This window comes from Sceloporus occidentalis, unplaced genomic scaffold (genome assembly GCF_023333645.1).
Source record: "Sceloporus occidentalis isolate IW3139 unplaced genomic scaffold, rSceOcc1.0.p SCAF_1, whole genome shotgun sequence".
In the NCBI taxonomy this organism is placed as follows: Eukaryota; Metazoa; Chordata; class Lepidosauria; order Squamata; family Phrynosomatidae; genus Sceloporus; species Sceloporus occidentalis.
In genome coordinates this window covers 305,340,169-305,354,698 of record NW_028316981.1, presented here as the reverse complement: position 1 = coordinate 305,354,698, position 14,530 = coordinate 305,340,169, and the positions used below count along the sequence as shown (strand labels likewise).

Here is a 14,530-nt window from a genome sequence, read left to right as displayed (position 1 = left end):
TGTTGCAGAAATGGCATCAACTCTTTTTAATTTTCTTTCTACAACAGTGACTTGCAAGTCTGTGAACCCTGAGCATACTTGGTCCTTGCATTATTTTTGGAGTCCTCCCCCACACCTTGCAGTTAGAGCTTTTCCTTCAATTTTTTAAATATTTACACACCCCTTGAGGTGAGAGCCAGGGTGACAAAGTGGTTTGAGTAGTGGACTACGACTCTGGCAACCAGGGTTTGATTCCCCACTCGACCAAGAAACCCACTGGGTGACATTGGGCAAGTCACATGCTCTCAGCCTCAGGGGAAAGCAATGGCAAACCACCTCTAAACAAGTCTTGCCAAGTACCCCCCCTGATAGGGTCACCTTAAGTCGGAAATGACTTGAGGGCACACAACAGCAACACTCTCTTGAGGACCCTCTCAGCCTGCTAATACAGGATGTGGGTGCATCTAGACTGTAGAAATAATGCAGTTTGACACCACTTTAAGGACTTTAGCTTGATCCTGTGGATTCCTGGGATTTGTAGTTGTATGAGGTCTTCAACTTTCTCTGCCAAAGAGTGTTGGTGCCTCACAAAACTACAAATTCCAGGAGTCTGTTGGATGCAGCCGTTTCAGTTAAAGTGGTGTCGTATTGCATTATTTCTACAGTCTAGATGCACCCTAAGTATCCCTTATCTGAAAATCAAAAAGCTGAAATGCTCCAAAATCCAAAAATTGCCCACAAGGTTGGTTGAGATAGTAGCACTTTTGCTTTCTGATGGTTCAGTGTACACAGACTTTGTTTCACGCACAAAATTATGCGTTTAGACTTGGTTCCCATCTCCAAGATATCTCATTGTCTAAAATATTTCAATTTAAAAAAAAACTGAAATGCAAAACACTTCCAGTTTCAAACATTTTGGATTCTCAGCCTGTACCACCTTCTTGCACATAGAGCTGCTATTTTAGCTATATAAGCAATAACACGCAAAGGTGAATATTGGCGGTAGAAGGAGTCATGCTGTCTTTGTACATGCAGGTTCTATTTTCAGCCATGGTAATAACTCTCAGTAGGCCTACCTTAAAGCGGGATTAGGCTCAGCGGAGGAAGGTGTGAAAACTGGAGGAAGAAAAAACAGCAATTTAATACACAGATGACGTCCTATTACTAGCAAAAAATAAAAATAATTTTTAAAAAGATTTGGAATGACTATTGATGAAAATTAAGGAAGAAAGTGAAAAGAAGGGTTACAGCCAAATATTAAGGGGAAAAAAGTTACATAACTTTAAAATGGGCAATGAAGACAACAGAATTGTTATAGATTTTCTATACCTTGCCTCAGTCATTAATAAAAATGGAGACTATTGTTCAGACATCAGAAGAAGGCTATGACTTTAGGTGTTGCCACTCCAGAAATTAAAGCACTTTGGCATTAGTTTAACTGCCATGACTTATTCTACATAATCCTGGGATTTGTAGTTTGGTGAGGCACCAGAGCTATCTGACAGGCCAGGCTGAATGCATCACCAAACTGCAAATCTCAGGATTCTGTGGGATAAGCATGACCATTAAAGTGGTGTTAAAGGGCAGCTATGGAGAAACGAGATGAGATCCTCAAGTGTAAAGATACAGCATTAAATATCAATGTCCGAATCATCTCTGCCATAGTCTTTCCAATTTCTATGTACAAATATGAAAGCTGGATGGTGAACATAGCTGGTAGGAAAGAAATCAATTCATTTGAAATGCAATGTGTGAGGAGAGTGTTGTGGAAACGATGGACTACCACAAAGACAAATAAATGGGCTGAGAATAAATCAAACCTGAACTCTCAGTAGAAACCAAAGTGACTGAACTGAACCTGTTGTGTCTTGAGATGACATGACTCACTGGAAAAGGTGATAAGATCCAAATATAATTAGGGCTGACCCTAACTTTGTGTATACCAAAATCTGTGAATGCTCAAATCTCATTCAATATAATGACATACCGGTAGTGAACTGGTGTCCCTTGTATAAAATATCAAAATCAGGGTTTGCCTTATGGAATTTATATCTTTTTGGAATATTTTTAACCCATAGATGGTTTAATCCATGGATAAAGAATCTGTGGATATGGAGGACTGACTGCAGTTTGCCAGCCAAGATGGCTTGGCTAGAATGCCTTTCTTCAGGCATCTTATATAGTTCCTTTGTGTAGGGATTTCCTTTTGTATGTATGAATATTCAATCACGTGAACTCCTTTCTCCAACTGTCTTCAGTGGTACAGTCCAGATACTCCTTTAGGAATAATCTCAGCTGGTTTACAGTTTGATCAGAGCTTGGACACATTGCAATTTTTGGACTACAGTTCTCTAGCCAGCAAAACCAGGTCAGGCCGGCTGTCAGATTATGGGAATTATAGGGTGCATCTACATTCTAGAAGCAATGCGGTTTGATACCACGTTAACTGTCATGGCTCGATCCTACAGTATTTTGGGATTTGTAGTTTTGTGAGGTACCAGCCCTCTTTAGCAGAGAAGGCTAAAGACTACAAATCCCAGGATTCCATAGGATGGAGCTAAAGGACTTAAAGTGGACTCAGACATCATTATTTCTACAGGGGAGATGCACCCATCGTTTAAAAAAAGGATAATGTTCCCAAGCTCTGCATTTGATCGTTGTAGAGGGTCATCTCATAGATCAGGAATACAGATAAAATATAAATTACCTTGGAATCCATTTTGGGTGGGATGGTTTTTTAAGGCTAGGATAGTGGGAGGCAGCATGCGTGCACATTCTTCAACACCCCTCCCAACAACCCCCAGCAGCAACCAGGACTCACATCAAGAGATGTTGTCTTAAAACAAATAGTGGAGTGTTTTCACACCATGCTGAGGACATGCTTCTCTATCCAAAGAAACTACGGGGAGCAGGGGGTGTAAGTGATGGAAAATGCTTTTAACCACTGAATCAGATGATTGTTTAAACACAAGTGGATCCCTCCTGTGAACAAAGGAAAGTCACTCACTGGCTTGTGCACCAAAACAATGAATTGGCCAGATCCTGGAACGATGTAGATTAGTCCTCCCCAACCTGCTTCCTTCCAGATGTGTTGGATTATCTTTTTTAAAAAAAAATTAAATAAAAGCCTCAAATGTTGTAGTTTTTCTTGGAGAAAAGCACCCTGGACATTTCGATTTCCCCCTTCTGTACCTATTCTAGCTCAACAGAACCCTCTTTTTCAGATGTCAGTGACTCAAAAATGGAGCTATGCAACTCATTTTTGTTTTTGAATCCTCATAGGCCAACATTTGGGAATATGGAAGCATTTCCAAGAAATAAAGCCTCTATCCGGTTCCTTGGGTAGCTATTAGAAATAGGACATCTCAGCTGCTTAAATAATAATGAATCCAGATATGAGTTTGTTAATTATTTAGATAGCATTAATGAGATTCAAACAAAAAACAAACAAAAGAGTATTGGGGTAGTTATACTGACGGTGTAACTTGGACATTATTAGCTAATGGTCCTTGGGGGGGAAAAGAAATACCGTAAGTAACATAGCCTAATGAAATCTCCTTGCTTTACTTTTGTCCTTGAGCATTGATGTGTGATGGTTTGTGTTGGGAGCTAATTCCTAAAGCTTGGGGAAGGGGAGGCAAGCCTGCTCACAACTCCTGCTGCCTTTGTTTTGTCATCTCCTTTAATAAAAACCTTTTTCTTTCTATGAGCCACTTTAAACTAAGGTCAGAATTCCTTATAGGGAATACTCTCCTGTTGGATGGGTATCACAAATGAAAACCATAAAATGGGTAGCCATGCAGCATCAGTATATGGTCAAGATAGCAAAAGTTATTTATGAGGAAGAACGGAGAGGCTAGAAGAGGTTGCAGCATTTTGCTTTTGCCTGAGTCTACTGGGTCCTGACCCCCCCCCCCCCCGGTCCTGTCTCTCTGCTGCATTAGGTGAGTGAACAATACTTTTTGCACTTTCAGTTCAGTCTGCATCAGTTGAAGTAAGCGGAGGACAAAGGGGGAAAGTAGGGGGGTAGGGAAACTGAGCCATTTTAAAAGCAGCAGGAGAAGTGGGATGGCAGAGGATTAATGGGAACTGTCACTGTGAAATGAGGACAGTTAGAAAGTACATACAGATCTTGGGTCGGGGAAGAAGGGATTTTCATAGGGCTTCAGGTTTGAGAGGCACCAGTTTTGTGTGTGTATATGTGAGTGTGACTGTGTGTGTGGTAGGGTTTGCAGTTGAAGATTATCTCAGGCCCTGAGGTTTCATGGCCAAAATTTGAGACTAAGATTAATCTCCTGTAATGTTACAAGAATCAATTGCTGGTGAAGTCATTAAGCACAATACATTAAGTGTCAACCACATTTCTACAGAGTATGCCATTAAAAAGGAAAGTATCAAATCTATCAAATGAGGAAATATGCATTCTTCAAGGCAGGGCTCTCATCCTGAGATTTTTCATCATTGGCTTGATGAACCCAAGGCTCTGAGATCTGGAAATTCTGGTGTGTGTGCCAAAAGTCTGTTGCTAATCATGGTCTTCCATGCCCATATTAGCTATTTGTTTTTCAAAAATACCTGTTACGTGCTTGCATTCAGTTAACCTCACTGGGCTGCCTTATTAAAATCCAGAGAAAAATATCATTCTTTTATCTAGTTCTGTTTCTAGTCTGACCAGCTGCAACTTTATAGATTGGATACTTTGAAAATGATGAGCCTGGGTCCACTGGCATCACCTACAAGCTCAATGGCCCATTGGTACACACAGCACATTCCCCATATTTACTCTGCCATTATATTTAATGGGATTTGCACATCCATGGATTTTGTGCATCCATGGAACCAAACCCCAGCAGATACCAAGGACCCACTGTACATATGGAAAAGCATCTACAGGCTAAACATGAGTCAACAGTGTGATGCAGCAGCCAAAAAGCCAATGCAATTCTAGTCCATATCAGCAGGAGAATAAAGTCATAGTACCATTCTATTCTACTTTGGTCTGACCTCACCTGGAATACTATGTCTAGTTCTGGGCACCAGAGTTCAAGAAGAATATGGACAAGATGAACTGTGTCTAGAGAAGGGGGACCAAGATGATCAAATGTCTGGAAATCAAGCCTTATGAGGAACAGCTTATTAGGGAGTCAAGTATCTTCAGTCCGGAGAAGCGAAGACTGAGTTGTGATATGATAACTATCTTTAAATATCTGAAGGGATGTCATGCAAAAGATGGATTATGCTGGTTTTCTGCTTCTCTAGAGTCTAGAACAGGAGGCCATGACCTTTGATTCAAATTCAAAAATAAGAGATTCCTCCTAAACATTAGGAAGAAATTCTTGACTATAAGAACATTTGACAGTGGAAAAGACTGTCTCAGAGGGTGAAGGAGTCTCCTTCTTTGGAGATCTTTAAATAGATGCTGGACAGTCATTCTGACCTAATGACTTTAGCTGTATATTTCTACATGACAAGGGGTTGGACAAGATGGCCTCGCAGCCCTTCCAAATTTAAAAATTCTACAATTCTATGATATTAGAATGTTATACTCTATTGAAATTTTACCCCACTAAGGCCAGCATCCTTTTAACGACAAATGCAAAGCGTGAGTTCACCTTATATGCCTGGGGGGGGGGGGGGAGCGTGTTCTGGAGATTAGCATTCCCTTCCACCCTCTGCAGTGGCGAAAGTACTCTGGCTCCAGGTCTCATAGTTTTGCTTCAACAGCCTACAGCAAAACTGGAGATCCTGGGGTTTATGCATGGGGAACTGTAGTAGAGTACTGTCTGGAGAACTGACAATGTACACTGACAATGTTGGATCTTGCCCCAGGTAACCTGCTATTTATAATGGAAAACATCCTATTAAACACGATATTCACCAAACTGGGAGGAAAGTTTACTTGTATAGAGGATTCAAGCATTGTGAATAGCTTTGTTGGTGATTTATCGTGGGCACAAACAGTTGCTGTCTTCCACCTAGTGGTAAAAGATGGCATTTTAAACAGTGTAAGCATACAGTCCTTGACTCTGATGAAGAAACACCTGCTCTGTATTATGAATATTTGTCAGTTTTGCATGGGGGCCCTGGTTTGATTAATTGATTTTGGATGTTCTGGAGGAGGTGAGGAGACCCAAGACTTTAGGACAGTGAGCTCATATAAGATAAACAAAGCACTGGTGATCCTGCATGCTAATCCTCTCTGCCTCGGAAATGTGCGGCTATTGCCATCCCTTCACACCTCAATGTTGCCACCTTGCAAGACCATTTCAAAGTGATTCCAAATCCATTTCAAAGAACTTCAAAACCATTTCAAAGTAACTTCAAAACCATTTGGTCTTTTCAACTCCTTAGAATCTGCTCCCAAAGCATAATTTTGGTATAAATACAGTCCACCCTTCCCTTACGCAGGGGATCAGTTCCAGACTGTATGCTCAAGCCCCATTTAAATGAATGGGGCTGGTGCACGCAGCAGTGCAGTAGCGCACGCACACCATTATCCTGTCCGGGGCACACTCATCCTTCTTCTGGAGCAGCTTTCAGTGTATGCTGAAAGCCATGTAAGGCATGCCCACGTATAATGCAGGCGGACAGTATTGGTACTTTTCAGCAAGTCCCCAGTTCAGTCCAGTAGCAGGCACAAACTGTCAGTTTGCTTGACTAGCACCTCGATTGCTTGCCATTCCCACTTACCACAAGAGCGATTGAGTCCTCTATCTTTTCCCGGAACTAGTTTGATAGGAATCAAGATCCAAATAGGTAATCATCACTGTTAGTGAAGCCTTACATCTACTTCCCACCTTTGATTTCTATCATCCTTGTGTGTGTGCATGGTTGTTTCCTTGATTGGTGTGTTTATTTCCCTTTTAAATAAAACTCATTTTCATTGAAAACCAACTTTTTAGACCCCATAAAAGTTGGGATAGACTAAGTTACCCCAGTCATTCTATATCTCTCTATTTGAGCTAAGTCTAAATATTCCCCTAAAGCAAGCAGTAGCTTGGCGTCTTCTCTGGACATCAGAGCCAGGAGGATAACACTATCTCAGGGGTTCCTTGGCAGGATTTGTTCAGAGGGTTTTTTCCTTCACCTTCTTCTGAGAATGTGACTTGCCCAGTGTCATCCAGTGGGTTTCTATGACTCAGTGGGGATTTGAATATTTAGACTTAGCTCTTTCACACATGCCTCACCTGGCCAATGATGAAAATACATGTATGGCAAGGTTTGAGGTTCCTTAGTTCCCAACAGTTGTTCCTGTGAACAGCATCATCTGTGCTTGTTTAGGAAGCCATGAGTTGGAACAGATGCAGCTCATTTTGGAGACCATTCCCGTTTTCCATGAAGAGGACAAGGAAGAACTGCTCAAAGTCATGCCGACGTTTGTCAACAGCACCTGGGAGGTGAAGAAGCCCTTGCGGAAGCTTCTTCCAGAGATGAACAGCCAAGGTACAGTGGGTTATGTATCTGGAAGGATTCAAGGATAGGCTCCTTTGCTGAAAAATATTTCTCTCCCAATGCATAAGCACCAAACTCAGTTGAAATTAGATTACTGTATATACTCATGTGTATGTCTAGATATTTTAGTCAAAAAATTGCCCTCAAAAAACTGAGTTGACTTATCCATGGGTCAATGTCAGTACTGTACTTTAACTCTTATTTTAAAAGAAACCATCCTCTGGTAAGAGTGTAATTGTCCTGGGAGCACTGACTCCCCTCTATTCTGTGTCCAGTTCTGGACATAGAGTCATAGATGTGGAGAAACTGGAGTGTGTCCAAATGGTGAAGGGTCTGGAAACCATGCCCTATGAGGAACGATTTTGAAAGCTGGGGATGTTTAGCCTGGAGAAGAGAAGGTTAAGAGGTGATATGATAGTCTTGTTTAAATACTTAAAGGGATGCCTTATTGAGTAGGGAGAAGCTTGTTTTCTGCTGCTCCAGAGACTAGGACCCGGAGCAATGGATGCAAGCTACAGGAAAAGAGATTCCACCTCAACATTAGGAGGAACTTCCTGACAGTAAGGGCTGTTCGACAGTGGAACACACTCCCTCGGAGTGTAGTGGAGTCTCCTTTCTTGGAAGTCTTCAAACAGAGGCTGGATGGCCATCTGTCAGGTATGCTTTGATTGAGATTTCCTGCATGGCAGAATGGGGTTGGACTGGATGGCCCCTGTGGTCTTTTCCAACTCTATGATTCTATGCTTTTTTGATTCTCTCATCCATCTAGCCTTTAGGGTGAACACAAACAGTTATGCCTGCTGGAATTCTGCAAGTTCTTTAGCATTATTTTCCTTTGATTCATCATTTACATGCCCCTTCATCCTTTGTTACATGCCCCAAGTTTTACCCTTGACTTATGCACAGGTCCTATAAAACCCCATAATTTTGGCCACAGAATCTACCCCCGACTTATACATGAGGTCAACTTATAGTTGACTATATGTGGTAAATATCTCCAGTTGTGCATATTAAAGAAGCAGTACATTCTGGTCCCAGTGGATAGTCCAGTCCTGTCACAGGACCTTTCACAACAAGGATGGTGCCACCACAGAAAAAACTGTTTCCTGTGCTCACCAATATAATGGACCGTTGGCCCTCCATGTGTTTTGGATTTCATTACTCCCAAAGCTCCAGTCAGCATGACCAATGGCAAAGATTCTGGGAAATCTGAAATATCTGTAAGACCAACGCTTGTGGACTACTAATCTAGGTCAGGAGTAGGCAGCTTGATGTTCTGGAGCATAGGTCCTACACTCACTAATCACTGGTTGAAGCTGAGGGAAGCTGTTATCAAACCTTTTTTGAGGGTAACATGTTTCTTATTCTCGGACTACGTGAGTTTGATGTTGCAGCATTGCTAAACTTAAACTGATGTGGACCTGGTCACACCTGGCTGGGAGAGAATTGAAAAGCTCATGCAAAGTAAGAGCCCGTTTTCTATAGTGGTTACTGTGTCAAAATAATCCGAGGGAGACCCATCCCATTCATCCATGATCCTTCCTTAGAGGTTTTTAAACAGAGGCTGGATGGCCATCTGTCGGGAACGCTTTGATTGAGATTTCCTGCATGGCAGGGGGTTGGACTGGATGGCCCTTGTGGTCTCTTCCAACTCTATGATTCTATGATTCTAACAGGTGACCTATGGCCAGTCACCATATGTGATGGATCCCCTACAATTGACTCTACAATACCAACCCTAAGACATCTATTACTCACACTGTCTCACACTTACTTTGCAGTAAGCCCCATAGAACACATTTGTGCTTATTTCTGAGGAGGTATGCAGAAATGAGGAGGTATGCAGAAATAAGCCCCACTGTGTTCCATGGGGCTTACTCCCAAGTGTGATAATGTGTTTAGTAATGCAGTCCTATGCATTCATACCCAGAGATTAATACCACTGAATTATAAGGAATTTGTTCCTAGATAAGTGTGTTTAGTGCTGTCGATTGCTTTGGATTACATTCCCTGTTTCTGTTTAGCTATCTCTACTGTGGGCCCTGCCCTATTTTTAAGAGGACTAACGTCTGCAGGACTCAGTATCCTTCCAAAGCCTGCACGTCATTCTCATTAAGTATAATTAGAGTTCTACTTTTGACTCAAGGGCAATTACACCCCATAATTAAATAGAAATAGAGCTTTAAAGGGTATGTCATCTGATTTCAGACAGTGTTATAATGGTCCCATGAAACTCTCCATTTAGGAACCAGATCTGTTCTTGCCTACCTACAGCTGGCCTGATTATTTATCTGCCACTTGCAGCTATTGATTTTCTGGAGAAGATACTGACATTCAATCCCATGGACAGACTGACTGCGGAGATGGGGCTGCAGCATCCTTATATGAGCCCTTATTACTGTCCTGAAGATGAGCCTGTTTCTCAGCATCCTTTCCGCATTGAAGATGAGATTGATGATATTTTGCTGATGGAAGCCAACCAAAGCCAGATGTCCAACTGGGAGAGGTACATTTATTTATTAGACTGAGGCATGCGATGGTGAAATCAAGAGCAGAATTTCACTTCTCTGAGAATCACAGGACTTTAAAAAAAATTCTAGTCCTTACAGATGCTAAGATTCACAAGAAAGTCTATGGCAAAGCCTCAGAAGCCAAAAGAGTTGTTGTATAATATTTCCAATGGTTGGAAAGTGGGCTTTTCCTTCCCCATGACTAAAAAAACCAGAATCATTTAACATAAGCTTTTGTAGGCTTGGTCTAATTCCTCAGATCTCAGATTTAGAACTTCTTCTAAACAGTTAGTCTCAAAGATGTCACAAGATCCCTTTGCTTACTGATATTCAAGACTAACATGGCTATGTGTCTGAATAAAAGCAAAATAAGTTTCACCAAATAGTACATTTTATAGACTGCTATAGGCAAAATAAGGTAAAATTTGAAAATATGTCCTATCTTCATTATCTGTAATGATTCAAACATGAGTGGATTTTATTCTTAGAGACCAGCGGTCATTCCAACCATGCTAATATATGCAGATTTACTTAAACAATTAATTTAACACATGCTGTCAAAGAATTCAGTTTCTTTAGATTTGAAGTGGGGAAACCTTGTTCTAGAATCAAATTTTGCTTATCTATAAAAATCCCAGCGTGATATTAGCTCAGGCAGCTGCTGCTGCTGCTGCTGCTGCTGCTGCTGCTGCTGCTGCTGCTGCTGCTTCTTCTTCTTCTTTTGCATCTTACTGCGTTCAAATGAGGATATAATGGTGGAAGGAGGAAAAGCTCCCTGTGATCCTTAGAAGGACAAAAATTAAAAACAGAAGGAGTAAATATTTATTGTTATATGCCATTGATTTGCATGGACCTTAAGAGAGAAGAACAAAAGAAGGCCGTTCTTTACAAGTACACAACCTGTAATGCTGTAGTGCAACCTGTAGTGCATTTTCTAGGAGGTTGAAAGGTGATAAACAAACATTTTAAATAAATAAATAAAACAAAATACAGGTTGAATCTCCCTTATTTGGAATTCTGAAATCCAAAATATTCTAAAAACCCAAACTTTTTTCATGAGTGTGAGATAGTGACACATCTGCTGTCTGATGGTTCAGTGTATAACAAATTTTGGGTTGGGACAGACTGGCAAAATACACCAGTTTCCTGGTGGCTTGGGGATGTGGTGTACACACAACACATGCCCTCAAGCTGGCAGGAAGCCATTGTTAAGCCCCCTGGCTGTTTACACAGTGGCAGGTTTTCAGCACACTGGCAGCATGGCATTTAAACACTGCACGCCGCAGGAGCATTGAAAAGCCGTAGCGGCAGCAGAAAGGGCACCCTTTTTCTGGCACAAAAAGGACTAGCATTTCACCGCTTCTTTTTGCACCAGAAAAAAGCCAGATCAGGGCCATGGTGTGTGAGTGCCACAGCCCTGATCCAGTTCTCAAAGGGGCTTCATCATGCTCCTCCTTTGGGCCGGTCTGTTTTAGCCTTTTGTTTCATGCACAATATTATTAAAAATATTATATAAAACTACTTTCAGGCTATGTATATAATATATGAAACATAAATGAATTTTGGGTTTAGCCTTTGGTCTCATCTCCAGGATATCTCATTATGGACGTATATGCAAATACAGGTATCCCAAAATCCCAAAAAAATACCCCAAAATCCAAATCATTTCTGGTCCCAAATGTTTTGAATAAAGGAAACTCAACCTGTATCTGTACATTGTTTTGAGGGGAAAATTACAAGAAGAGCAACCCATATGTTTACGAGGTAGGTTAATGCATATGAAATGTTTACCTGTATGTCCAACACTGTCATCATTTTGAACAAATAGGTATCAAGTGAGTTTGTCTTCGGATGTGGAATGGAAACATGAGAAATGCCATGATTTGGACGAGGTGCAACGTGATCCTCGAGCAGGATCGGAATCCATTGCCGAGGAAGCTCAAGTGGATCCCCGAAAATATTCCCAGAGCAGTTCAGAGAGATTCCTGGAGCAGTCACATTCTTCCATGGACCGAGCATTTGAAGGGGATTATGGACGATCATGTGATTACAAAGTGGGGTCGCCTTCCTATTTAGACAAGCTGCTATGCAGGGACAGCAAGCTCCACCATTATTCAGAACCCAAACTTATATTGGACTTGTCCCACTGGAAAAGGGCATCTATTGCACCCACAGCAGAGATAGCTTTGGAAGAGGAACCTTCCAACCTTTTCTTAGAGATAGCCCAGTGGGTGACAAGTACGCAGACGGGACTTGATTGTCCCAATACCGTTCCAGAGATTCAAGAACGGAGTTTGCCATCTTCGCCTCACCATCTCCAAAGAGAATCCAAGGAAGTTGATAGCAAAAGTGACCCTCAGTTTGACTTGGATGTCTTCATTTCCAGGGCACTGAAACTTTGCACGAAGCCCGAGGATCTTCCGGACAACAAGCTTAAGGACATCAATGGTGCATGTTTAGCAGAACACCCAAATGAGATTGTACAGACAGAGGTGTATCATAAAGAGAGATGGTAAAAAAAAAAGACCAAAAATAATTAACCAGGGTTCTGGAAATCTCCTTAAAAATTCTTCCATTTTCATGTGCTACGTACCCAATGATGAATAGCAGTCAAGGTTTGATCACACATGGAACATGCTGGCTTATTATCTAATGTTACTGAAATCCTTCATGTTAAGGGCAACCACAAGCCAAAATCCCCTTTTGAGGCCTTGGCAGGAAACCTAAAAGGTTTCCCGAGGTATGAATGAAATGTAGGGATTCTTATGCTGCCTTAACAGTCTTGCCTTTTTGCTCTAGGGGACATGTTTTGGACATCAGCCTCCAGTGTAGAGATGTCCTGCAAAAGATGTTAAACTTTTAATTTTATAGAGGAGTGTCAAATCACTTTTGCTTTGAGAGGCAGGAAGGTCTGAGCCCTCCTTCAGAGAACCAGGTGCCCCTGTTTCTTAGTAACATCACAATTTGATATGGTGCTTTCCCATGTATTTTCAGTCTTCATGACATTTGTAAGGCAGGGCAGTACTACTGCATGCATTACAAACTGCAGCTGAGAGACTGTGGCCAGAGCTTGAAAAAAGTACCCTTTCAAGTTCTAATTCTAAATTTGACTCACAGTGAGTTTATGTTTGAAGTGAAAGTTGAAATGGGGACTTTCAGCCTTCAGCCTTGAATTCTTTATCCTTGTTTAGGGAGACTCCATAAGGTTAGCCCAGTACTTCTCAAATAGTGGGGCGCACCCCCCAGGGAGGGCGCGAGGCTCCATAAAGGGGGTCGCGAGGCTCCGTAAAGGGGGGCTCGTTTGACCTCGGCAAATACTATTTACAGTCGCACGGGGGGCGCGAACTGTTTTCTTCTTCCTAGGGGGGGGGCATGACAGAAAATAATTGAGAAGCACTGGTAGCCCAACGTATCTTGCTGTTTCAGATGGAATCCAAAATGACATCCCACCTACCCAGGTCAAGATACATAATATTCAAAGCTAGCCATTTTATTCTGGCATCTAAGGTAGAAAATCTCCTAAATCCCTCTTCTCTATCCCCGATAGTGCAACACTAAGAAATGGGATAATTATCAATTTGCTGCTTGAGATGGTTGCCTCACTTTGCCTAATGGTAGGGCTGGACTCAGAGATGCATGTTTTGCATGGAGAAGGTTCTAGCTTCAGTTCCTCTCAACTTACCTTCTACATCAAGTTAGAAGAGTTCATTTATTAGATGACAGAAAATAGAACCTTCTCCTGAGATAATGAAGAGTCTCTGCCAGTTGACATGGACTATACTGGGTTAAATGAAGAAATAATCAAAAGGGAACCATCTGTCCTTTACCCAAAGCTTTGTGGGTAAAAAATGCATTGACCTGGATCCTATTGTGCCATTATAACTGTGCAATTACACAATGAGGGTGGGGATGGGCAAAGTGGATTTGCCTCCCAAAAATGTCCCCAGCCACCATGTAGAATGTGAGGAGGGCATTTTCACTATGTTTTGCTCCTCTGGGCCATTTTATACCTGCGAGAGGTCTTTTTAAAAAGCAGAAAGTGACTTCTGGTTCCCTTTCTGTTATAGAACAAGGCCTCTTTTGAGCCTAAAATGACGGGGGGGGGGGGGGAGATTTGGCAAAAATGCCCTCATACCTCCCAAGAGTGTATGGGTTCATGGGGGGGGGGGGGGAACCAAATTTTGATATTTTTTTTTTAATGGGAGGTGTGTGCAATGGGGTTGTAGCTCTCCAAGAATTCATAGGGGTTATGTGACCCCCCCACCCCCACCCCTCTGCTCTGACAGTTACTCGCCCTTGCTGTATGTTTTCATGCAGGTGTTTTTGCATGAAAACATACAACCATGTTTTCATGGTTTTGCAACAGATGTCGCTATTTGCACAATGGTGCAATTCAGTGTAAATATGCTGGGGGCAGTTTCACCCCACCAATTATACTGGATTTAAAGTACTGAAACCAGTGAATAGGAAAGTGCATGATGCAGCAGCCTTATTGAAACTAGATTAAGTACCTGAATAATAGACCACCTAGGATCTCCATACTTGTTGCTCTAAAGCCCAGGATGGAAGAAAGTCAGGATATAAATGGG

At 41.8% G+C, this 14,530-nt stretch overlaps 1 protein-coding gene across 2 annotated transcripts in view; it reads left to right on the top strand.

Annotated features, from left to right (window-relative positions):
* Positions 1-13,957, top strand: part of LOC149324185 (mitogen-activated protein kinase 4-like) — a 101,923-nt gene extending 87,966 nt beyond the window's left edge. For both annotated transcript variants that reach the window (XM_089497406.1, XM_089497407.1), the window contains exons 4-6: positions 7,261-7,422; positions 9,736-9,937; positions 11,770-13,957. In XM_089497406.1, the coding sequence (XP_089353532.1) occupies positions 7,261-7,422; positions 9,736-9,937; positions 11,770-12,457 (1,052 nt within the window). In that variant the 3' untranslated portion in view covers positions 12,458-13,957. The remainder of the gene's footprint in view (positions 1-7,260; positions 7,423-9,735; positions 9,938-11,769) is intronic.
* The last annotated feature ends 573 nt before the right edge of the window (positions 13,958-14,530 follow it).